The 25289-nt window shown below is 41.8% G+C and overlaps 1 protein-coding gene across 1 annotated transcript; it reads left to right on the forward strand.

The window, feature by feature from the left end:
- creb3l2 (cAMP responsive element binding protein 3-like 2) lies at nt 1–23477 on the forward strand. Its single transcript, XM_079183768.1, has 12 exons — nt 1–514; nt 16316–16559; nt 16655–16878; nt 16970–17048; nt 17199–17401; nt 17600–17746; nt 17893–17951; nt 18117–18185; nt 20149–20248; nt 20476–20605; nt 21270–21504; nt 21650–23477. The coding sequence occupies exons 1-12, from the start codon at nt 416–418 to the stop codon at nt 21723–21725; spliced, it is 1665 nt and encodes a 554-aa protein (XP_079039894.1). The 5' UTR covers nt 1–415; the 3' UTR covers nt 21726–23477.
- Nucleotides 23478–25289: the final 1812 nt, after the last annotated feature.

Below are 25289 nucleotides of genomic sequence, written 5' to 3' on the forward strand. Positions count from 1 at the left end.
TCGTCCGTGACTCCGCCCATGCATTCCTGTGTGTCTGGGCTGTGAAGAAGAGGAGGAGGAGGAGGCTGCAGAAAGCTGAAGCAGAGAGCAGATGATCATCAACAACAATAACGCGCAGCTTCAATCTGACTGCTGCAGCCTTCTGACACATCGAACATTAATCCCTCAAGTCTGAACTAACGGCACGTGTTTCTATTTATTTTATTTATTTCCTTTAACAAGTTGTTGGAAACTTCTTCTTTTTTTTACACCGGAGTTGGAGCTTTTTTTTGGAGTTTTGGTTTTCAGTCCGACTGCAACAAAACACCCGTTTTTGTCTTCGCTGCATTTTTATTTCTGCTGCAAAAAACAACAACAAACCGGCCAGAAGAGAGAGAGAGAGTGTGTGTGTGTGCGCGTGTGTGTGGAGGAAATCATGGAGATCCTGGACGGTAGTGAACCGTTTCTACACTGGGACCGGAACCTCAGCGAGCTGTCTGAGGCTGGAGAGATCGACCGTGTGCTCTACACCAATGTAAGTAATCGATCAGGGTGATTGGCTCTGAAACCTGTCAGTGAGAAATAATCACCTTTTAATCACCTTGATTGAGAAGAGGGGGGAGGGAAGTGTGTGTGTGTGCGTGTGTGTTGGTACCCGCCTCTCCATTCACAACTTGAGCCTTGAGGTCCAGGATGCAACTTTCTTTTGGATGATTTCTCAGCCTCCTTTTCCTTGAAACGCATTTTTTTAGCAAGATGGTGACAAAGTATTCAAAATGAGAGATAACGGAGATAAACAACTAGTTTTTGAGGATATGGAACTTCAAAATAAGACTTTTAATGTTCTTTCAGTGTTTTAACTTGTGATGAACATTTAGGTCAGAAAGGTTATAACTCAGATGCTTTATTTGACATGGGGTGATACACTTTATAAAGCTTATACTTAATATATTGAAAAAATACCTGTTTTCATACTTTCTCTTTGGACTGTGTTTATAACAAATCGCAGGTCATAGTTGAACCAAATAGTGACTGATTTTTTGAGCATTGCGTCGATGTTAAAGCCATCTTTTTCAGGTATCTTCTCACAGCTTTTACTTTTCCATTAACAGATATTTTCCATCAGTTATTTTCACCAGTGACGCTGCTTGAGGCCCCCAAGTTGAAAATGTGGCATTAGGTTTCTTCCAAAACATATTTGCTGTTGCAAATTAGTTGTATTTTAACAACGTTATTTCTAGGGGACGGTGTTGAATAGTTTGTGAACATGTTTGAGTCTAAAGAAGTAAAGTTATTGTGTACGTTTTTGCCATTTTGCAGAGTTGCATATCACGACGAATACCACTTTTAATAGAAATAAGTTGCACACACAGCATCTCCTCAGGAAAGCTGCTTTAAAATGGCCTTCAGTTGTCGTCCAGCCATATGTCTCTCGAGAGGAGAGAGTGTGTGTGTGTGAGTGAGCCAGAGACTGTGTGTGTGTGTGTGTGTGTGTGTGTGTGTGTGTGTGTGTGTGTGTGTGTGTGTGTGTGTGTGTGTGTGTGTGTGTGTAGATGATGGGAGGGAGCGTTTGGGTTTACAGTGGAAAAAAATCCAGCTGGCTTGCAGGACGGGAATCAGACACCACAGAGGCCTATTGAGCCCTGAGACTGAGACAATACACACACACACACACACACACACACACACACACAGTCTTGTAGGAAAACTTGCAGACAGGTAAAGACTTGTACTGATAAAACTTCAGAGCATTCAAGCTGTGAATGTGGGCTTTTTAAACGAGTCCCGAGGCTACGAGTCCTGCAGCATTGGACCAGCGAGCTGCAGCTGTTCAGAATTGACTGCACATTTTTGGAAGATTATGCGATGAGAAGAAAGATCTTCCTCTATGAAAGTGCCGTACTAAGATTCAAATTCTGTAATCTTTTGCATTTAATTATGATTTATTACAACTTGCGTCTTTATTCTACTTCTTATGACTATTAAAGTCACATTATCTAACCCGCTTTAAAGGGCGATTGTGTAGCATTTAGCAGAAATGGAATATAATATAAAAAACTTTGTTTTCGTTTGTTTCACATGAAACTAAGAGTCTTTGTGTTTTCGTTGGCTTAGAAAACTTCATATCTAACATAAGGAGTGGGTTGCCTCTTGACCGCCATGTTGCACCTCCATGTTGCTACGGTAGCCCAGAACGGACAAAACAAACACTGGCTCTAGAGAGTTCACGGTAGTTCTCCGACACGCTGCGGTACCCTGAGGAGCACGGTGCAAAGAGTTGGTACGGCCAGCCGCTGTCAGACCTACGTTGCTCCTATAGTGTTATTATGGTATGGTCACCATCTTGGAAAGGGAGTCAGCTGGTTGCAATCTGCAACCACAACGCTACATGCAACCAAATCTTAAACACTAACCCTTTAAGAATCGTGTCAAGAAACACTTATTTGTTTTGAATATCAACATGCATTTAATAAATAAATCACGACTAGTTCTTCTTTAATACATTATTACACATTAGCTGCTTTTAATTTGTTTTGATACTTGTGATTTTGGCTCTGCATTTCTTGCTATTGTATCAAAACCATTTTGTGTTGCTGTCCCACTTTACTGCTCTCGACTATCCGAAGCTCAAAGTTGAACCTCTCCAGGTGTTAAACATGAAGCCTCGCTCTGCCGCTCATGCCGACGGCACACAAAGGTCAGGTTGTGTTAAGCAGCGGGACTAAGATGCTCTTGTTTAGAGAGGTGAATATTCTATATATATATATATATATAGTAAAGCATGAATAGCATGTGTGTGCGAGTGGGGGATGCATGAAGACTGCAGTGTTTGAATCCCGGGCAGCTTGGGAAACAGACTGGAGTCTTTGTTGGGTCTCACTCTCACTTTCTCACTCTCACTTTCTCTCCCCGGGGGTTTTGTTGACGTGAGATTCCTCACAACAATGTACAGCCCCTCGGTCGGTCGCATGTGTGGGATCCTCGATCTCTGCTTCCCTCATCAGTCCGACGTCCCTCCCATCTCCCTCTCTTTGTCTCCGCTCATATGATAATCAAGTTCCTCAGGTTTTAGAATAATAACGTAGCGTCATAGCCAAGGTGCGGTTTGTTCTTTTCTCTCCATTCATCCTTGCGCCTCTGACAGAACAACGGACGTATTTGTGTGACGTAAGTTATATCTATTTCAGGAAAGAGAAAACATGCTCCAAAACAGGAGGTCAAATTAATCGATTCATTCAAAAATATCTTGGTTTCTTCTTCAGTTTTCCTTAAGAGCCAAATAGACTGCTTTAACTTTGTGGTTTTGGTGGTCCCTGTGGACAGTCTGAATCCTCTCAGTCCTGGTTCTGGTTCTCCCGTTGCCTCCCTTCCCTCCAGCGGGTCCAGCAATACGTCCTGGGTCTCCAGCAGCGTGGTGTCGGTGTTGGCTCCCAGAGAGGAGAAGCTCTGCTCCTGGAGGAGGAGGAGGAGGGAGGAGGAGACGCTGCTGCTGCTGCCGCCGGGAGCTGAGCTCTCCTCCCTCCGGAGCTCCGACTGCAGGTCCGAAGCTGCAGAGAAGCCGGATCTGGGTCTGTCCATGGTGGACCAGGTCTCTGCTGGAGGATGAAGTGTTTGTAGTCATGAATTGATGCTCAGCTGGGAGATAACCGGCCGTCTTGGTTTGACCAAATGTCTGCTTTTGAGTTTAGGAAGCTTGGCTTCCTGTCAGACAGATCAGGAAATTAAACTAAAATGCTATTTCATGCTCTTACACATACTTGTCATTAAAAAAAGAACTTGGCGTGGTGCTCAGCACATGGTGTACTCGTGGAGAGAAGAAGAGGACATGCAGAGGAAACGAGTATATTTGCTCTGCTCACGCTACAGGGCAGCTGTGTGTGTGTGTGTGTGTGTGTGTGTGTGCTTACATAACACACAGCATACCTGCAGATAAAGACTCACCTGTGTCTTTAAATCAAACTCCAGCTGTAATACAGCTGATATAATGGCTTTGACAGCTTAAGTATTTACTCAAGTATTGTGCTTCGAGGTACTTTACTTGAGTATTTCTATTTTATGATACTTTATATTTCTACTCCACTACATTTGTCTGACAAATTTTTAGATGACAGGTTTTAATGTAGATTAACCTAGTTAACAGGATACGAAGGAGTTAAAATGCAACATACACATTAGTGCAGCAGAAACATCAGATATAATAGTAAAACACTGACGGGGAACATATTACTGCAAAATCAATAGTTTTACTTTTCAAACTTAAAGTAAATTCTACTGATAATAAATAATGTTACGTTTTTAATATTTCTACAGTGTGTTCTCACAGTGTGGAATCTGTACTTTTACTCAAGTAAAGGATGTGAGTACACACACTTAGAGTCGCTTTATTCATCGAGAGCAAACACACAAGGAGACGAAAGGTAAACAGCCTGATCCGTGTGCTCACTGAGCTCAGCCTGTTCTCCGTCGGGGCAGGGCATCCTGCTCGCCGGTGGCCTCGCTCTGTCTCTCTGTGAATGCTCCATGTGTCTGTTGTGTCGGTCCGTAGGCAGCACACACACACACACACACACACACACACACACACACACACACACACACACACACACACACACACACACACACACACACACACACACACACACACACCATCACACACACACACAGTTTATATACAGATAGTGAGTAAATGACGACATAATTTCACAACCAGTCACATTTTACTGCCAATCAAAGTTCGAGTGTCTCAGATGTCTGTACTAATACCACACTGTGTGAAAATACTCCAGTACAAGTAAAACTCCTGCACTCAGAACCTTACTTTAGTAAAAGTATTGTTGGCAACATTATTTAAAGTTTCCAAAAGTAAAAGTGTTTTTCTTTTGTTCATGATGTTTCTAGATTTAATGTGAGAACCACGAATCTCTAAAAAGAAAAACAGCCTGTTTTCAGCTTTGTGAAGATGCATTTTAAAGAGTTTATTTAGCTGAAGAAGAAGAAGGAGGATCTTCTCAACACATAAAGGAACACTTCATCCTTCAGTTTATCACAAACATTAAACATCAACACGTCTGGAGATACGTGTTTTTCACTGGAAGGGGATGAAAAACTGTCATCTGGACAGACACTAAAGCTGTCAGAGAAATGTAGTGAAGTAAAAGTAAAGTACTTTAAATGTGTACTTGAGTAAATGTACTGGGTTACATTCCACTACTGTGTTCCAGTTTTGAATATTACAACCAGACCGGCCTCTCCATCTTTAACTCGCCTAAAGGAATGCACCAGTGTTCGACAATGAAGTGTTATTATCGCAGGTGTGGTGCCGGATCTTCTGGTTGGTCGACTGAGAGTTGACTGTGTGAAACAGACTACAGTTAAATTAATACTTACATCAATTATTTTTTAAGATACTATGATACAGAGAATTTTCTGATTATATTTCTGCTGCTTGTAGAGCCAAACTAAAATGGGGAACATGGTAAACCTGCTTAGCAACAGATTTTAGCATTTTGAGCATGTTAGCACGCTAGCGTTACGGAGCTGCTCGCATGGCTGTTGATTCTTATTTTTGTTTGGAAACTGGAGCTGCTTAATGATTTACTGTTTATTATCACTTTACGTTCTGTGTTTGATTAATTAAAGTGACACTTATCAATATAAGATATGTTTCATACACATGGAAGTAGATCCCTACACAGTTAGCTTAAATAGCTAATCCATGTAGCTAAATTCTGCATTTACGTCTGGTCTAACCAAAACCCCATTTACACCTGGCAGTAATGTGTGATCTCTACTTGGATATACTACTTGGACAAGGAAAATGTTATATATGTTGTGTTAATACAAGAGTTAAACAAACTTAAACAAACTTGGCAAAAGCTAGTTAGCAACTAGCACTAGCTACTTGCGAGCTAGCTAGTGCTACTACTACTAGGTATAGCCAGGTGTATATGTGGTTTAAGAGACAAGAGTTTAGATTTATTTATGTAATATTTAAAATATATAGTCATAGTCACAATAATGAAATCCCAGGTTGAAAGATAAGATAATTTTTTTAAGACATTGCAATAAATAGCATAGTACACTGGTTGTAAATGTTACACAAAATACTTCTAAGGTTTTTCCACCCATAAAATATTTGGCATATTTCACAAAATCTGTCTACATTGTTTTAATCAGAGCCACCTTGCTGACTTGAACTCTTTTGGCTTCAGAAAGTGACAGCGGGTCTACACATGGTGTGCAAATGGACGCACGAAGGCCACGTTTTCTCTCTTTTTTCCCCCCAAATCTGATGCAACTTTTCTCCCGACTTTGAAAGTGGACTCAAGTTTTTGCTGCAGGCGGACGGCCGTTTGGGAGCAAAGCGAAGGTAGTAATCAGCGCGTGAGGGATCATTATGGAAAATCCACAGGAGCCTTCGTTCTCCGAGGCAAAGCTAAATTTACCTCCTCTGTCTGTAATTCTGTCTGTCTCTCTTGATTCTTGCATTTACCCGTCCCACATCTGCCCCCTCCGGTTCTGCTTTAGTCACCATAAAAGGTTTGAAATGGATGTGTGTGTGTGTGTGTGTGTGTGTGTGGTTAGCAGGGTGTGGGCTTAATATCCCTGTGAGTAGCTTATACACACAGCCCACACATGAGTCTGGAAGCTGTGTGGTATAATAGCAGCCTGGTGAAAATGCTTCTAACTCACCAACTTTCTTTATCAATTCTAAAAGACACCGAGGTGGAGATTTGAGCTTTAAGTTTGGAGCAAGAAATAGAATGTTATGTTGTTTAAAGTTGCACAATCAACAGTATTTAGGTGTAGTTTTTGGGGGCATGAAACATCAAAGTGTTTCATGTGCTTATTAAACAGTATGAGCTGTGAGACCCCCTCCGATGTTTTTGTTTTTTTATGGATGTTGCAGCTCATATCCTGACTTAAAGTGTACAATCAGCTTTAAACAGAAACCTCTCCATCCGCTGTCTAGTTAACCTCTCACCCCTCTTTCCATCCCTCCTCCTCTTCCTCCTCCTTCTTCGTCACTCCTCCAGGGAGAGCTGAGAGTCGGGACGAGTCGGCTCCTGTCCAAAATGCCAGAAACTCCTCCATTGCTCCCATTTCTGAGTCTGCTTTTCAACCTCCTTGTTTCTCGTCCTGACTCTTCTTTCTGTGTGAACGATGAGTTATTCATCTTTCTCCTCCTCTACAACTCTTTTTGTTTTCACCGGTTTATCTGTTTGTCTTTTTAAATTTACTTTTAAAGTAAATTTTTTTTATTGAATTTCCATATCAGCTGTTTTGAAACACTCAAAATTGGGCCTTGTCTCCTAAAAACGTCCTTCCCATGCAACACACCTGCATTGTCTTTTATGTTTTGAGGAAAACGCTTTTTGTTCTCACAACTAAATCTCTTGCTTGAGGTTAGAGACAGATTGCGGTTATCAAACTTTCCACCTCAATAATAATGTCACACTACTGAACTGTCCAAGAAATACTGAGCTGCAGGTGTGACTGCAGACAAACTGGGAATAAATGGGAAAGATCTGATGTCTGGGGCACTTTTATCGGCTATCTCAGCGAGATACAAACAACAAAAATATTGCAAAAATATTACTTAAATCCATAATATCAGTACTGGAATCCACGTTTTAAAAACCCATTCTGGTCAAATAATACGTGTCTCTGCATTCTTCTAGACGAACTCTTCATCTCACCTTTTCTCTTGAACCTTTCCATTTAAAGAGACGTGAACAAGCCCGTTCATCCGTGCATAGTTCAGTGTGTGTGTGTGTGTGTGTGTGTGTGTGTGTATGACTTGACATTCAAGCATGCCTCTACTTGGCAAACGTCCCTCTCACAGCTCTCTAACGCTTTAACACAGGATTTAAGATCGGAGGCGCGCCCAAACAAGTTTCCCGGGAGTGATTGCCTGTGATTAAAGCGATCTCTGGTACTCAGGACCGGCATTGACCCAGTTCTTTTACCCAGATGATGGTCATGAGGAGGAGACAAGTTTACAGTTTGTGTTGAAGGAAGATCGTTTAAAAAACACAAAAGGAGAGCTGAAAAAACTAGAAAGGGGTGAGGGAGTTCACTGGTTGAGTAACGTGTGTGTGTGTGTGTGTGTGTGTGTGTGTGTTTAATGGTACTTTGTGACCGGTCAGTGTTACAGTGCAGAGATGGAAAAAGTTATTCATGTGTGTGTCTGTGTGTGTGTGTGTGTGTGTGTGTGTGTGTGTGTGTGTGTGTGTGTGTTGACCCAGTTTATAACGAGCACACACACACTCAGGATGAGAGAGGGAGAGACATCAGAAGACAGCTGTGCTTGTATTTGACACAAACAGTCTCAGCTGTGTTTGACGACAGGAAGTAGAGTCCTGATTTGATGATATGTGAACAGTGTTAAGTTACGTGTCGGACTATTTCTTTAAAAACAACACCCAATAAATATATATATATATATATATATATATATATATATATATAGTAATTTCCTGCTGGTCTCTGTAGTTTTCGTCAAAGAAACGGAAAGAAGTAGTGCATTTGTTCGGGACTATTTTCAGCAGCGGATTAATCGTCATTTGGTGCTCTAGTGCAGTTATTTTCAAAGTGCAAATTGGTGGAGAAAGGAAGAAGATTTATCAGGACACACTGACGATACTCGTTGGTTTGATTCATTGTTGGGATTTTGTTGACATGAGGAAAGTTCAAGCTGATATTGTAGCTTCTATCAGTCTGGTGAAGTCATTGCGTAACATCTGGAGGGTCAGTGTGTGTTTGGATGTGTATGTGTGTGTGTGTGTGTGTGCAGAGTGGGGGTTGTACTCTGTGATCGGTCAGAATGACAGAGACTGGAAAGTGTGTGTGTGTGTGTGTGTGTGTGTGTGTGTGTTTTGAGGGTAAGAGTTTGAACTTTTGGGAAGCCAGACGGGGGAGAAAATGAGAGCTTTTTCCATTTGTCATCGTCTGGGTCTGTTTTTTATATCGTCTCTGGTGTGAGGACTCACTGATTCCCTCACACACACACACACACACACACACACACACACACACACACACACACACACACACACACACACACACACACACACACACACACACACACACACACCTGCCCTCTAATATCAGCAGAGTCCCCGTCAGATAACGACTGACTCATAGATGTGAACTTTGACTCGGGATCTCTTTGTCGCCGCTGTGACACTTCCTATTTTTAACACACTTCCTGTCGTGGCTCTGCGTGCACTTCTTTAAATAAAGCGTGAAAACATTAATGAGACCGAAAAAAAACAAAGGTCAAGGACGACGGTGTTGAACAGGAAGGGGGACCTTGAGGTTTTGGGGAGCTGGTTTGTAATGGATCAGCTGTGATTTGTGTCACATTCAGGCGTTGTGTGTTTATTCCTGTCCTCCCACTGTGGGTGGAGAGTAAACACTGCTGGACGTCCCGCCTGCTGTTATTCTCCCTCACATCCTGCTGTTTACATCCGTTTACCATCACTCCACCCCGACTCAAATCTGTTTAAAGAACGAATTGAATAATATCAAGGCAGATTAAGTTGTTTCTTATATTTAAAATAGTCAACATTTAGGCAACAAAACTACTTGGTTACGTTAAGGCAGGAAGGTTAGTTGATAATGAATCCAGTCAGTGAGGATTTCCTTGTCAGCTAAAAACTGTTTTTCTTCCTTCCATGACTGTTTTGCTTTTTGCTGATTAGTAGATAAATCTGGCTCAAATCAAGCTCTCTGGATCACCGATTTGGAATAACGTTTCTCGAGGCTGCAGGGTCGTTCGTGCAACATGTTGCTTGATCTCATCTCTGGTTGACGTGTATCATGTGTGGTTGTGATTTGCTTTGGTATTTAGTTTGTTAATTAATGCAACTATGGAGGAAATGATGAGACGAGTCAAATCATGTGAGTCCGAGACAAATGATATCGTATATATCTAGAATCTGAATCTGGGAGAGTGTGTGTGTGTGTGTGTGTGTGTGTGTGGGTGTAATTTAATCCTTGTGAGAACCACTTTGAGTCTCCTTCACAACGAGGACATTTCTGTGAAGCGACGTCACTTTACTTCCTCAGACATTACGGAACGAATGATGTCAACAAGACGGATGTGTGCGGTTGTGTGTCCGTTGGAAATGATGGTGTCACACGTGAAGCTGCACCATGTTAGCTCCTCCAACACAGCCCGGACACGAGGCCTCGGTGCTGATAAGACCCAGATAGCAGAAACCCTCCAAGGCCTGGAATTCGTCTGATTATGCTGACTCGTACAATATTAATGCCACAGCCGAGATGGCCTCGGGTCTCCGAGCTGTTACAAGAATGGTGGGTGATAAATAGTCCTGTTTACTATCAGGGTTATCTGATGCAAACATATGATGGTTGTAGGTGTTTTGGCTCGTTACGGTGCAGAACAGCTGTTTTATACTTCTATGATTTTATTCTCGATCCAACTGAGAAAAAAAAGCTCTTTAGTCAAATTTCTCAGCTCTGCTTTGAGTTCGTGTGGCGCTAATAAGATCAACTTAAGCATGCATTCGGCTTAAAACACAACCGAGTCTTTACACTTGATTCAAACAAAGTACATGTATTGATGAAAAGCTGAGGCTGTGCCTAACGTCCCCTTTAAAGCCTCATGTGGGCCTGTCGACTCTACTGGAATAAATCGCTGAACGCTGGAATAAAACACCAAATAGTTGTACTTTTTAGAAACCTCTTGGATTTACTAATAACAAGCTGCCGGCGTGTTTGATGCACAAACATTGGTTTTGTTATTAGCTGTTTATTCTGCTCAAACACTAGTTTACTGTCTCAATTTGACCTGAAGTTATCAACAAGTATTAAAGATTGTATTCCGAGCCGCTGAAGGAATCTCTCTGCAGACAAAGTCTCTCCACATGTTCTCCAAGTGCTAAAACATTGTTGGCATTCCAGCAGATACTTGCTGCACTTCGGCTCACAGCTGCAGGAATGGGGACGCAGTCGCATCAACTGAGGTTTATGCAAATATTTTTTTTTTTATCTGGAAGTGTTTTGGGAATTTCACCAGAGGGTCAGGATGGTGGGAATTTACTACGAATGCAGAGGAACTGGATTTTTTTGAGAGTCTCTGGACTTGCTGGGAAGCTGAAGTCAAAGAAGAATATAGAATAACTTTTCACCTTCAGTGACAAAATACAATCAAAGAAATACCACAGAAACCTGCAACAAAACTGAAACTGAAACATGTTTTAAATTTGAGTTATTTTAGACGCTTCTGTCTCTCGGTTGGTTTTTCGCCACCTGTTCATCTGTTCTGTAATATCATGCATCTCCTCAGTGCATGCTTTCAACAGAATACTAGATTTTAATCTCACTCAGACAACTTTCAAGATAAGCAAAGTTTTGTTTTACTTGTGAGGCAACTTTTATCTGTGAAGAAAAGGCACATTTATTTATTTATATATATATTCATTCATTCACAAGGTTTCAACGAGTTTTACAGTAATTTAAACTTTAAAAGTAATTGGAACAAACTTCAATAGATTAAATAAAAGAAAGCAGAACATGAACTGAAAGAAAAGACATAAAAACAACAATTGAAGTCAGCAGAAAGTAACAAAACCAGTTGCGTTATCAAGATGTTTAATTAAATATTAACATTAGATGATAGCTGACTAGATAGGGAGAAACTCATGAGCCTTATAATGACTTATTGACATATATCAGGGGTTTTAAAAGTCTCACACTGTGTATTTGCAGCTTGGATTTGTTTACATTTTGGCAAGTTAGCATCATTAAAATTATGCCGAATTAGCTATTAGCTGCTCCTGTTTACAGTGGACCCATGGAGGTCCAGACAAGTATCGCTGGAGCACTTTTATACTGACGGAAATGCTAAAACGTGATGTTTTCGAGGCAAGTTATAAGTGGATTTATGGACGTTTATTTGCGATGTACTGCCTTATAAATGAGTGATCTATAAATAAAGCCATTAGCTACAGATTATAAACCTATTGGTGACTTTTTAAAACAGTGGAAACGAAACTATGAATACATTATTTAACAGTAAAGCGGCAGATAAACGGTCAGATACCTCTTGGGACTTTAATGCTGGTTTCATCTGGTTTTGATGGGACACGTGCTGGTGGTCTACATAGTGACTGGAACAAGTCTTCAACCTGGATCCAAAACAAACAAATGAGTCATTGAGTTTATCTTGACATAACGCCAAGTGTGTCTTTTTTATTAGTGTTTGTGAAGTTGTATCATCAGCAAAAGTACACACAGATGAGTCCAGGGCAAGGTACACACACACACTGACACACACTCTCCGAGGAGATGACCCTTGTCTCTGTGTTTGTGTGTGTGTGTGTGTGTGTGTGTGTGTCATTAGTAATGCCAGTACTCTTTCACATCTGTTTTTTGCTCTTTAAGGGAGGAAGGTGTTACGTCATCAAACGTCCCTCCTCTTCCTACCTCTGAAGTTTTAAACTTCTGGTCATTAAGCGTTAAAACAGACATCCTACTTTATTGAACGGAGGAATTACAGGCCTGAGAGGACATTCCTTCCACTCCTCTTCCACTCCCAGACCGTTAATTTAAATGCTAACTCCTGACCAACACAGCTGCCGAGGCTTTTATTGTGAAGGCTTATCACTCTCCACTCTGCCTGGGAGTGTTTTTAAAGAAATTGGTCCACCACTTAAGTACAGACTGAAATATCTCAACAACTATCTGATGGATTGGCATGAAATTTTGTACAGACATTCATGATCCCCAGAGGATGAATCCTTATGACTTTGGTGATCCTCTGACGTTTCCTGTAGCGCCACCATGAGGTTGAAATGTGTAATTTAGCGTGAAATGTAGCTACAACTGTCAGATGGATTGGTATGAAATTTGGTCTGGGAGTTGTCCGTGTTTTCATCTTTCACAGTGTGTTTTCATTTCATGACAGTTCATTTTACACTTTTTTGGTCGCCTAAAACGTCTTATTCAGCTTATTCAGCGTCCAAAAAAGCAACATGGTGACAAAAAAACGAGATGCTCTTTGACTCAATCTCAGCTCACAGTTTTCCTTCGCCCTCAGTTCTGCCTCTGATTGTTTAATAGACTTTTCTGACCCAGTTCGGCATCTTCTCTTCATCAGTGTTCCTCTGATTTGTATTAAGATCAGGCCTCCGAGAGGATTGTCTCTCTTTGGAGGAGCCAGGAACCGGAGAGATAGTCTCTCTGTTTTTCCTCCTCCATCGACAGACTTCATTGTGGCTTCATTAAAAGATAACAATCTGCACTTTCAGCGACGTCCTCTGCTGTGTTTCGATATGTTTCTCAGAAAGAACATGAGAATAGGCTCTTTGTTAACACCACTGCTCCTTCAGAGTGACTACGGATTCCTGCCCTACTTCCAGTTTACGCTCCCACTTTTTCCCATTTAGGCTTTAAATTCCGTTTCCCAGCCGAAGAGTGTCGAGTTACAGTCGACCCCAAGTAACGCCTCTGCGTTGGGCTGCGAAGACAAAGAGGTTTCTGTTGCGTGTGTGATGAGTTACACCCGACCAGTGACCCATCCTGCAGCCCGGTCTACTCCCTGCATCACAGTTTCTTCTCTCAGCCACAACCACACACAGAAAATGACAGGGAGCGAATACAAACCCTCTCTATATGTGTGTGTTTGGTGTGGTTCTGCAGAGATGGACCTCTCCCATTTCCTTTTCTTGAACAACAAGAGGCTTTATTCCTCTCTGTGTAAACGTCTGCACTGTGAATTAGCTGTGAGCTAAAAACTTGAGCCTCGTTGTAGCCCGTGTTTGTTTACGTTTCGGCGGGTTAGCATCATTTAAAGTGTGCTGAATTAGCTGTTACCTGCTCTTGTATGCAGGATTTACAGACAGTATCACTGGATTGCTGAAGATAATGTGAAAATGTGATGGTTCTGCAGTTCCAAGGAGCCTCTTATTTGCTATGATTTGCATGCAGATTTAAGAATGTTATTAATGGTTTATATTGATCTGACAAAACTACAAGTTAATGTCAAATGTCACTTAAACCCACAAAATATGGCCTTTTATTTAAAGATGGGTTCTGGATGTAATTACGCCTCCATAAAAACTACACCCTCTTTTACCATCATGATGGTTTCTCCTCTTTCTCAGCTGAAACCTGATCAATCTCCTTTTCTTTACTCCCTCTTTGAGGATATTTTCTAACTGTTTTTCTCTAAACTTGAATAAATGTTCACTTTTAATGGAGTTCACTTCATATATTTAATGTTCTCCTGCAACAAGTGCTATTTTATTCGTTTACAAAACCCTCAACTGTCAATAACTGAGCAATAACACCAGCAGCAGACGTATGAGATGTGGTAGCCAGGAGATGCTGTAAAGCGTCGTGAACTGCTGTAAAGGTGATGGGTTTTGGCTCGTGCACACTCATACGTGCACTCTTTTCTTGGCTGAAAGGTGGAAATGGACCCATCTGATGGATAAGAGTGTAAATATTTGTCTTCCCTCCTTGAGTAGATTCACGGTACGCTGTCGGTGTTTGCATCACACACACACACACACACACACACACACACACACACACACACAGAGGCCTGAAACCAGCGGCCTTATAGGGCAGCATATGGTTTGCAGGAGTGTGCTGTGTGTTTATGGAGTTAAGAGGTCATTTCACTGTGTGTGTGTGTGTGTGTGTGTGCAATAGAAAGTCTCTCGGCCTGTAATTGAAGCCACATGTTTGGCCCTCCTCCTGTTTCCTCCATCTTGATTTCACTCTCGTCTCTCCGTACGTCCTTTTGTCTGATGTCACGGAACAAAATATGTCTGAATGGTAGATTTTCTTTCCTTTCCTTTCCTTTTTCACTTCTTTCCTTTCCTCTCTTAATTTCCCTTCTTTCCTTCCTAACTTCCTTCGGTCTTTGTTTTTATTTTCAATTCCTTTCTTCTTCTCCTTTCCATTACTTTCTCTCTTCCTTCTTTCTTTCCTTACTTCCCTCCTTGTCCTTTTTTATCCTCCCTTCCTTTCCCCTCTGTCCATTCTTCGTTCTTCCTTTCCTTTCCCTTCTTCTTTCTTTTTAATCTCTTTCCTAAATTAAAACTGCACTCTATTAGACTTTAACTTTTTACGATAAAAACTGCAGATTTGTCTTTTTAAACTTCTCTTTTCTTCCTCTTCTTCTGTCTGTTCAAACTCTAAACTCACCTTTTGAATAAAGTTTCCTTCATTTCCTTTCTTTCCTTTTCTCGGGCAACAGTTCCAGATGTCTCAGTTTCACGTGTGTTTGATTTAAACTGTTTATTTACTTCTCATTGGCTGAGCCCAGACTGCTCTCACATCACCAATATTTCATTGGATACGATCTTCTGCCCGGCAACAGAATCTGAGCAGAAATATTTTCACGTTCTCTCGGGAGCGATGAGTTCGAGTGAGGACAGGACTTTTATTTTGTAGTCACACAGTTATACTATAAAAATGTTGCTGTTCCAATAATTAGTCACTCTTACTTGTATTAGACTTATTAGAATATTGTTTTAGTTAACAGCAAAGTAGTTAATTTATTCCGAATTAAATTAAACGTTTCTTGATGCTACAACAAGTCTTATTCTTTCAGTTTTCAAAATAAAGGTATAAGCAAGACAAAATCTAGTAAAATAATCTATTATTTGTTGCCCGAAACTAAAACATGAGCATCTGTTGCTGTTCTCTGATTTTATAAAATGGTAAACTTATTATTTTTGGACTGTTGGTCGTTAAAAAAAAACACATTTGTCAACAAATTATGTCACTTTTTACTCACATTCTGTTGACGACAATCAACAACAAATCCTGCAGATGAAATATAATGAAAATACTGAAATATAAAAAGAAAAGAAACACAAGGTTGTGATGATTTGCTGGCTCTCCGGCAGTAATTATAGGATTCTACCAGTTCCACGCTCACTAACAGGAGATGTACGTCAGTATGCTATCAACACGTCACCTGCGGGGCCTTTTTGTTTTTGTTCATCACAACACCTGAACGCTCACCTTCAGAGATGGAAAGATAGAGAGAGCAGCAGGAATGTGGGGAAGGAGGACGCTTGTCTACTTCATGGCTTCACACTGAGAGTCACACACACACACACACACACACACACACACACACACACACACACCGTGTTTCTAATTGGCTGCTTTAGTGTTCCCTGAGGGGAGAAGTTAAAGTAAAGGTTTAGCCGTCTGTAATTACAGGCAGGCTGTCTTCCACTCTAAGTATCTAATTATCCGTCTGTGTCATCGTCTCAGATTGATATTTTATGCTTGTATTAAATAAGATATTTACAGTATATATTTTCTTCCTTGTCTTGTGCAGCACTTCTCCGAGCTCCTCGACGATCTCTCCCAGGATGCGTTGCTGGGCCAGCTGCTCAGCGACCCCTTCCTGTCCGGGGTGCGAGGCGGCGTGGAGGCCATGGAGGGGGAGGACGGCAGCGACCTGTCCCCGTCCTCCCCTCTGCCGCCTCACATCACGGCCGAGCACAGCTACTCGCTCTGCGGGGACAGCCGACCACAGTCGCCCCTGTCGCACCTGACCGGAGAGCAAGGCAGCGACGCAGGTAAGAGGCAGATTAGTGGAATTAGTTTTTATCACAGTCCTTCTGAAGAGTCCCAGAGCACAGTAACAGGAGTCCATGTCTCTCTTGTGCTGCAGAGTCTGATGGAGACTCGGCCGACTGGCCCATGGAGCAGGAGGACGCCATTGACAGCCTCCTTTGTGAGACTCCTTCCCTCCTCCCTACCCTCTCCCTCTCTCTGGCCTCCTCCAGCAGGGGGCCTCAGGAGCCCGAGGGCCTCGCTGTGGCCCCCCCAGCTGCTGCCGCCGCCTCCCCACCTCAGACCACCGTCAGCAGCCACAACCAGGGCAAAGCCTTCAAGGTGAGGGTTAAGCGTCACGATCGTTGATGATGTTTTCGGTGATTTCTTTCCCATGTTTGTAACTGTGTCATCACTCTCCTTCTGTCGTCAGATAAAAGAGGAGAACATCATCCCTCAGATTAAACTGGAGCCTCATGAAGTGGACCAGTTCCTCAATCTTTCACCCAAAGGTGTGAATTTAAGGTTCACCCTCTCACTCAGTCACTTATCTGATGCTACAGCGACCCCTGCTGGCCGTTTGCTGATACAGCAGTTTATTTTAACAACACGACTTTTCATGGTTGCATGAAGCATTTTTTTTAATCGGGATGTCGTTCCAGGTCTGGAGTCGCTGCAGATGCCTCCCACTCCTCCCAGCTCCCACGGCAGCGACTCGGAGGGCAGCCAGAGCCCCGTCCACGCCCCCCCCGGCCTGTCCTCCCCCGCCTCCCCCACCAGCCCTCCTCCCTCCCAGGCCGGCCTGAAGGTGTCGCCTCGCGCTGCCTCCTCCCTCTCCAACTCCCCTCTGCTCACCGCCGCCCATGTGAGTTATCCCACCAATCCAAACCTGTCACACATAGCAAAAATACGTCTATTCATTTGGAGACATTTGCATTGAAATGACTGCTAATAATTAACTTTATTTCAGTGTTATAATCCATCTCCCCCCCCTGTTCATACCTGGCTTCAACAAACATGTTATGGGTCTTCATCATTTGTGTGTGTGTGTGTGTGTGTGTAGAAGCTGCAGGGGTCGGGCCCCCTGATGCTGACTGAAGAGGAGCGTCGGACGCTGGTGGCCGAAGGTTACCCGGTGCCCACCAAGCTGCCGCTCACCAAAGCCGAGGAGAAGGCGCTGAAGAAGATCCGCAGGAAGATCAAAAATAAGGTACAGATATCGACATCCGTATTATTTATTAACAATCCGCTCAAGTTGTCAACTACAGCCACTTATTGTGAGTTAAATGTCACGATACGTTTAGTCTCCATTAGGTTTTTGCTCTGATAAAAAGAATTTGTTCCTCTTTGTCTTAGATTTCGGCTCAAGAAAGTCGCAGGAAGAAGAAAGAGTACATGGACGCTCTGGAGAAGAAGTAAGTCCTCCTCCTCTTCTTCATTCTTCATCATACCCAGAGAGACATGGGACATTGCAAGCATTTACGAGTGCAGAAGATTATATCATGACAGAGAGGAACTACATCTAGTTATGCTAAATGATCTGCAGTCACTGACCCTGCAGTACGTCTGTCTGACCACAGGGTGGAGACCTGCTCCAACGAAAACCACGAGCTACGCAGGAAAGTGGAAACTCTGGAGTGCACCAACAAGTAAGAACGACACAGTCACACATTCACACGCTCAATACACACACGTGACTGACTTCAGACACAGTAACGGTTTAGGTCCTGAACGGTTGTGTTTTATTTATTTAATTAAAGTAGTTCTCACTGTGAAGTATGAAACGTTCAGGTGTCGTTGCAAAAGTCTGACAAAAAGATTGTTTATCATCATATCAGCAAATACAGGTAATAATCAACGCATCACAATACACAATGCAGTGGTACAACGTAGTTTAAGTACTGTTAAAGTACTTTACTTAAGTATATCCACATCATATATTGTACTTCACTACATTCGTTTAACAGCTCCTTTGATTTAACATACAAAACACACGCTAGACTTATTAAATATGATTAATCGTTATAGATTAAAGCTCCCAAATAACCTCACAGGTGTTTTCAGTTATGTTGCTGATGTTAGACTCAGGTTGGAGTTGTACTTCATCACATACTTGTCGTATCATCACATACTCATCGTACTTCATCACGTACTTATTGTACTTCATTGCATACTTGTAGTACGTCATCACATACTTATCTTACGTCATAACATACTTGTCGTACTTCATTGCGTACTTATCATCCTTCATCATGTTCTTTTTGTACTTTATTACGTAAGTACTTATCGCTCTTCATCACGTACTTATCATACTTGATCACGTACTTATCGTACTTCATCTCGTAATTCGTACTTTTATCATAAGAATGATAAAAATGTAAATTGCACGACAGCAAAACTTGAAAAACAGGAGAACCCCGTAGTCCCGAAATAAAATGATTATGTATTATTATCATTTATTTATTTATATTTAATTATCTTGTTGCACAGAAACGTGTGTGTACAAATTATCTCATTTGCATAATATAACACTCTGAAAAAGGCTATTTTGCAGGATGAGTACTTTTTACTTTAAGTACATTTAGCTGCTAACACTTTTCCTCAAGTTGAATTTTAAAAGCAGGACTTTGTGGTGACAATCCAAACACTCCAAATAATCCAAATAATCCAAATGTCTCTCTCTGGAGATGAGTCTTGACACATCCTCCGGGACCTCACGTTTATATCCACCTTTTTTATTTTTACAATCCCTTTAAAGAATTTGTTTTTTATCACACACGGTGTAGCTGAGAGGGAAACGCTGACTGCATTTTTATTGTGGAATCAAAAGCTCCCTGTAGATCACTTCATAGGCAATTTTGCAGCCATGCATAATCACGAGGCTGTTTTTTAATGTGAAATGCTCGAGCCGGCGTTGTTCGCTCTCGTTATGCTCGGATGAGCTGCGTGTGTGTGTGTGTGTGCGTGTGTGTGTGTGTGTGTGTGTGTACAGCTCACTGGATCACAGCTGCTTAGGGTCTTGTTTTCCACTCGGTGGGTAAAGTGGGCTTCATCGTCGCTGTCTGAAAGTTAAATGAACCGCTTGCGTGTGTGTGTGTGTGTGTGTGTGTGTGTGTGTGTGTGTGTGTGTGTTGATGCTGGTGCACCTGGATAGTGTGTGTGTCTTTTTAATGAAGCAAACGACAGAACAAATCCTCTGACTAGCGCTGAATAAAAGACATTAACACTGAAGCAGTTTGTAGCTCATACACGTCGTTTTATTTACATATTGACAGTTTTAGAAGAAGTACTCTGTTGTCACTTACTGTTGAAGTAAAAGTACATCAGTGTTAGCATCAAAATATACTTAAAAGTACCAGAAGTAAAAGTACACTCTATGCAGAATGGCCTATTTCAGAATAGTAATATATAACAGGGTTATAATTATATATATATGCATATTGCAATGTCATTTATTGTTGATTGTATTTTGTATTAATCTGAATCTGCAAAGTACCAAAAGCTATGTGTCTAACTTGTGTGTGTGTGTTATGTGTCTAACTTGTGTGTGTGTGTTATGTGTCTAACTTGTGTGTGTTATGTGTCTAACTTGTGTGTGTGCTTCTTCCTCAGGTCTCTGTTACAGCAGCTGCAGTCTCTGCAGGCGGTGGTGGCCGGTAAAGTCCCCAAATCCTGCAGGATGGCCGGCACCCAGACATCATCATGCCTAATGGTACTACACCGTGTGTGTGTGTGTGTGTGTGTGTGTGTGTGTGTGTGTGTGTGTGTGTGCATGCTAACAGGAGATTGTTGTGATGAAACATTGATTAAAATATTGAATTGAAAGCATCTGCTTCCATTCATTAGCTGCTTAGCATTGATTCATAATGTATTTTCTCTCTCTCTCTCTCTCTCTCTCCCTCCCTCTCTCTCTCCCCCCCCCCCCCCGTCTCTCTCTAGGTGGTCGTGTTGTGTTTCGCTCTGTTTTTGGGGAGTTTCTACCCCGGCAGTTTGACTCCGTGCTCCACCATCACTGAAACTGGCCTCGCTTCCAAACAGCTGGCTGTCAAAGATTCCTACACAACCACAGGTGGTTAAACTCTACATACTAATCAAACACACAGACATCATGAATAATCTAATAATGATAACTTCGTCTGTGTAGCACGAAGCACGAAGCACGAAGCACGAAGCTTGTCTCGACATTAACAAGTAATCACAATTAAATGATATGTTGTATATGTATGTATATATATCATGGAGCCCTGTTGCATTATTGGACTTAGACACCTGAACAGTTCTCAGATAAACTGTCTCCTCCTGCTGTTTCTATTTGTAATGAATCATTATTTTCCCGGCTATGGAACTGCGGAGCTCCATTATAACATCGGCAATAATCAGATTCCACCTACAGCGCTGCAATAATAGAAAGCTGCACAGATACTGATTACAAGAGCTGACCTTTCACTACATCCTCTCTACTACCTCACACACACACACACACACACACACACACACACACACACACACACACACACACACACACACACACACGCACTTTTATAATAGAGACCAGATATAATTTTCTTGACAGTCAAATTCAGTTTCCTGCCCACACACACACGAAACACACGAAACACATCGTTTTCACTGCGAAAACCTTTATTAACCTGTTCAAGAGTTACAGTTTCTCCTCTCAAACTCACATATCAATCGATAATATCTCAATTAAAATGTCTTTTTTCCTCTTTTAGTGAAGTCGAGGAATCTGTTATCGACCTTCGAAGACGAGCAGCCGCACCTCCTCGGTCTGGGCGGGGAGTATCCCGACCAATGGGAGGACACGACGGCCGTCGTCCTGGCGGCGTGGCGGCGCTCAGAGCAACAGAAGGAGGCCGTGGAGCCCAGCAGGGCGGAAACACACCCACCCTTCAGAAATACAAGCAACGATACGCAGACGTCCAAAAACGTGCTGCTGGACCTGCACAGGTGAGCCCCACAGAAACAGCTATCTGTGACCCCTCACCATATGTCTAAATGTTTCTGAAAACGACGTATTCAAAATTAGATTGAAAAAATATGACCTGACCTAGAAATGAAATAGAAATAAACTCTCCTGTCTTTTGTCCCTCAGGTCTCTGGAGCAGAGGACGAACGAGAGCAGCAGTAAAGTGTTCGAGCTGGAGCGAACGGTCAACGAGACCTCCTGAGATTCATGTCGACACACACACACACACACACACACACACACACACACACACACACACACACACACACACGTAGAGCTGGTTCAGTGTCCTGGAGCAAACCTCATGCAGTAGTTCCCACTGCTGATTGTTCCATCTCTGCTTAATACACTGTAATGATAATAATAATAATAATAATAATAATAGTAATTAAGAGGGTTGCACTGAATATTTTTTACATGAGTCAACTTATCGTTTGTATCTGGCTTGACTCACATTGTGATGAATTCCAATAGATACTTTGAATAACGCAGCGCGGCGTTTATTCCAGTGGAAAGCTTATTCAAATATGACACGTGAGGCTTTTTACAGGACATTGACGGAGAACATTTGTATTTATAGAAACCTTTTGTTTTGTTGTTATTTACGTAAAATGATTACTCTTTGTAGTTCTTTTATTATTAAATGTTTTTATTCCATTCCAGTGAGGCGTACATCCAATTTTGATACGTGTTTGTGTTCATAATATACTGTATATATATATTTTGTGTTATTTTTTATTTCATTGTTCTCTTTTATATATTGTGATATATATATATATATATATATATATATATATATATATATATATATATATATATAAATTCTCTTCAGCTGACTTGACATTTCATACATCGAGGGCTTAGCTCGACGTTCCTGCGCTCATTTAAAAACATTGTTGATGGTAGAAAGTCATATTTGGGATGTTTTTAGGTGAATCTGACAGCCGGTTAGCTTAGCTTAGCATAAAGACTGGAATCGTATGGAAACAGCTAGCCTTGCTCTGACCAAAGATTAAAAAAACACTTACAAGCAACTCTGAAACACACTTATTAACAAATGAGAAACGACGTACTCATTACTGAGCTTTATAGTTGTGATGCTAGCTGTTTCCCTCTGTTTCCAGTCTTCATGCTAAGCTAAGCTAACGGCCTGCGTCTTCAGTGTTTTTTAAATGTGCGAAGGAACCACAGAGTGAACTTTTTGCAGTAACTGTTGACGGCCCTTTAACCCTGCGATGCTTCTGCCTTTAACACTTTCACAGTCAGCTCCGAGAGTCTTTACCTCGCTCTGTTCTCTCAGCGTTTGCCAAAAAAAAAAAAATCTATTTTTGTAAATATATGTTGTGAATAAATAAGCAAGTCTAAATGTGTGTGGGACGTGCAGTTTATAAACCAATCCATAATTCAGTCAGAGTCTATTTTGGATGCGACGTTGTTGATAAATTATGAACGTACGATGCTTTAGCGTCACGGTTTGTTGGCTTTAGTTTAAAAGTGTTTTAAAGTTGTTTTTATAGTTTTGTTTATGTGTGTTACAGACTCGTTGTAAATACAAACATCCCCTTTGTTAAAAACTCAAGTTATTTAAGTCCAGAAACGTCAGAAATGATATTTTACAGACTGAGGATGAATCAAAATGTCCTCAGAAATAGACCACAGTCCTGTTTGGAGACTAGAAGACAACGTTTGTAGATCTCGGTCTCGTGTTTTGTCAAAGTCTTGTTGTTGAATCTGTACGTTATGCATGGTGATCGTCTGCAGGAGAGGTCGTAAGAAACGCAAGATTTTAACTTAATTTAGATTTATCTTTTGTGGAAACGTCTCCTCCGGTGAAGAGCTTTTCCCCAAATCATCTTTAATGTTCCGTGTTGCTTCAGTGTAAAGTCGCTCCTGTCTCTCTGCTTTCAAACAAATATTCAGTATTTTCTTTAGTAAAAGAATATTTTGCAAAACAGATGATTGTGTTTGGTCTGTTTGTTGACGTTAGAGAAGACATAAAAACAAATGTTATGAGCTAACATGTTAAAGTTACTGTGAGGACCTTTTATCTGGTTCTGAACCAGTCTCAGTGTAGTCCTGATCCTCTATCAGACCTCCATCAGTAAAGAGACCATCAGAGAGAAGATGGTCTGTTTCATCGGAGCCACCGGGTCGGATTCTGGTGAAGCCAGGTGAAATCATTCAGGTTTACCAGAACCTCCTTCAGCTCAGACTCCAGCAGAGACCGGTCCACCGTGGACAGACCCAGATCTTCCAGCAGAGACCTGGTCCACCGTGGATAGACCCAGATCCTCCAGCAGAGACCTGGTCCACCGTGGATAGACCCAGATCCTCCAGCAGAGACCTGGTCCACCGTGGACAGACCCAGATACGGCTTCTATGCAGCCTCGGACCTGCAGTTTGAAGCTCCGGAGGGAGGAGGAGAGCTCAGCTCCCAGCAGCAGCAGCAACGTCTCCTCCTCCTCCTCTTCCTCCTCCTCCTCCTCCTCCTCCTCCTCCTCCTCCAGGAGCAGAGCTTCTCCTCTCTCGGAGCCAACCCCGACACCACGCTGCTGGAGACCCAGGTCGTATTGCTGGACCCGCTGGAGGGAAGGGAGGCAACGGGAGAACCAGAACCAGGACTGAGAGGGGCAGACTGTCAGAGCCTGCTGCAGTAAAATGAGAGCCTTTCTAAAGGGACTTTAGCTCGAAGTACTGCTGTGTTTAAGTACAGCCTCATAAATGCTGCTAGCAGACTCTTTCTCTCCAAAAAACTCCAAAACAAGTGCAACAACTGCCCAAAATGTAATGTTTACGTCAATGTAAGATGGATAGTTTCTGTCTTCAAAGCGTTTTCTGTGCAGCTTAAATTGAGTTAGACTCATATAGGACAGACGGCCTGTAGAGGAGCGGTGTGTCCTCCACCGTGACCAGGATCCTGAAATAGATCAGCAGCATCGCCTCATAATTACTGCTCAGTGGAAGCACAAAATAGATTTCAAATTATGCATTATAAGAATAAAAATGACCATCGTAGGTCACAATTATGAGCTGTTAAGAGATGCTAAGACAAAACATTTGACTTACTAAGACAAAATGATGAGTTACTAAATTAAATTAAAAGATTCTCAGTCACTATGTTGACTAAAGAGAAAACTGTAAGATATGATGCCAGAATTAAAATGTTTCAATTCTAAATGTTGACTTGAGTAAAAAATATGAGATATTATGTCAAAATGTAAAGATTCTTAGTCAAAATGTTGACTTAAGTCAAAGTTAGGAGATATGATGTCAACATGTTTACTTATTAAGTCTTATTAAATCAACATTTTGTGATACTAAATTAAAAAAATCCAGATTCTAAGTCCAAAAGCGTGACAGTATCAAATTAAAGCAGCCAAACTGAAGTTATAACAACTAGAATGACTGCGTGTTTGTCTGTAATTTCACGTGGTGTGTTTCGTTAAATTATTCATGGTGAATAGGATTGCAGACAGATGCTCCACTGCTGGAAACAAAAACAACACAAAATAAAGGTAAACAAAGGTGAAACAGGTCAGCTTGGGTCAGTGTTGACTCTGTAAACCTGGTGGCTCAGTGCAGCGAGGCGACAGCAGCAGGCGGACAGATGTGGCCTGATGTTTTCATCAGGAAGACCTAAAGAATGATTAAACATAAAGAAGAGCGACGTGACAATATTATCATCGGGAAGGCTCTGACACGCGCAGTCCCTGAACGCACCATATGGTCTGTGTGTGTGTGTGTGTGAGAGAGAGTGTGTGCGTGT

The sequence above is a fragment of the Pholis gunnellus genome (genome assembly GCF_910591455.1).
Source record: "Pholis gunnellus genome assembly, chromosome: 22".
In the NCBI taxonomy this organism is placed as follows: domain Eukaryota; kingdom Metazoa; phylum Chordata; class Actinopteri; order Perciformes; family Pholidae; genus Pholis; species Pholis gunnellus.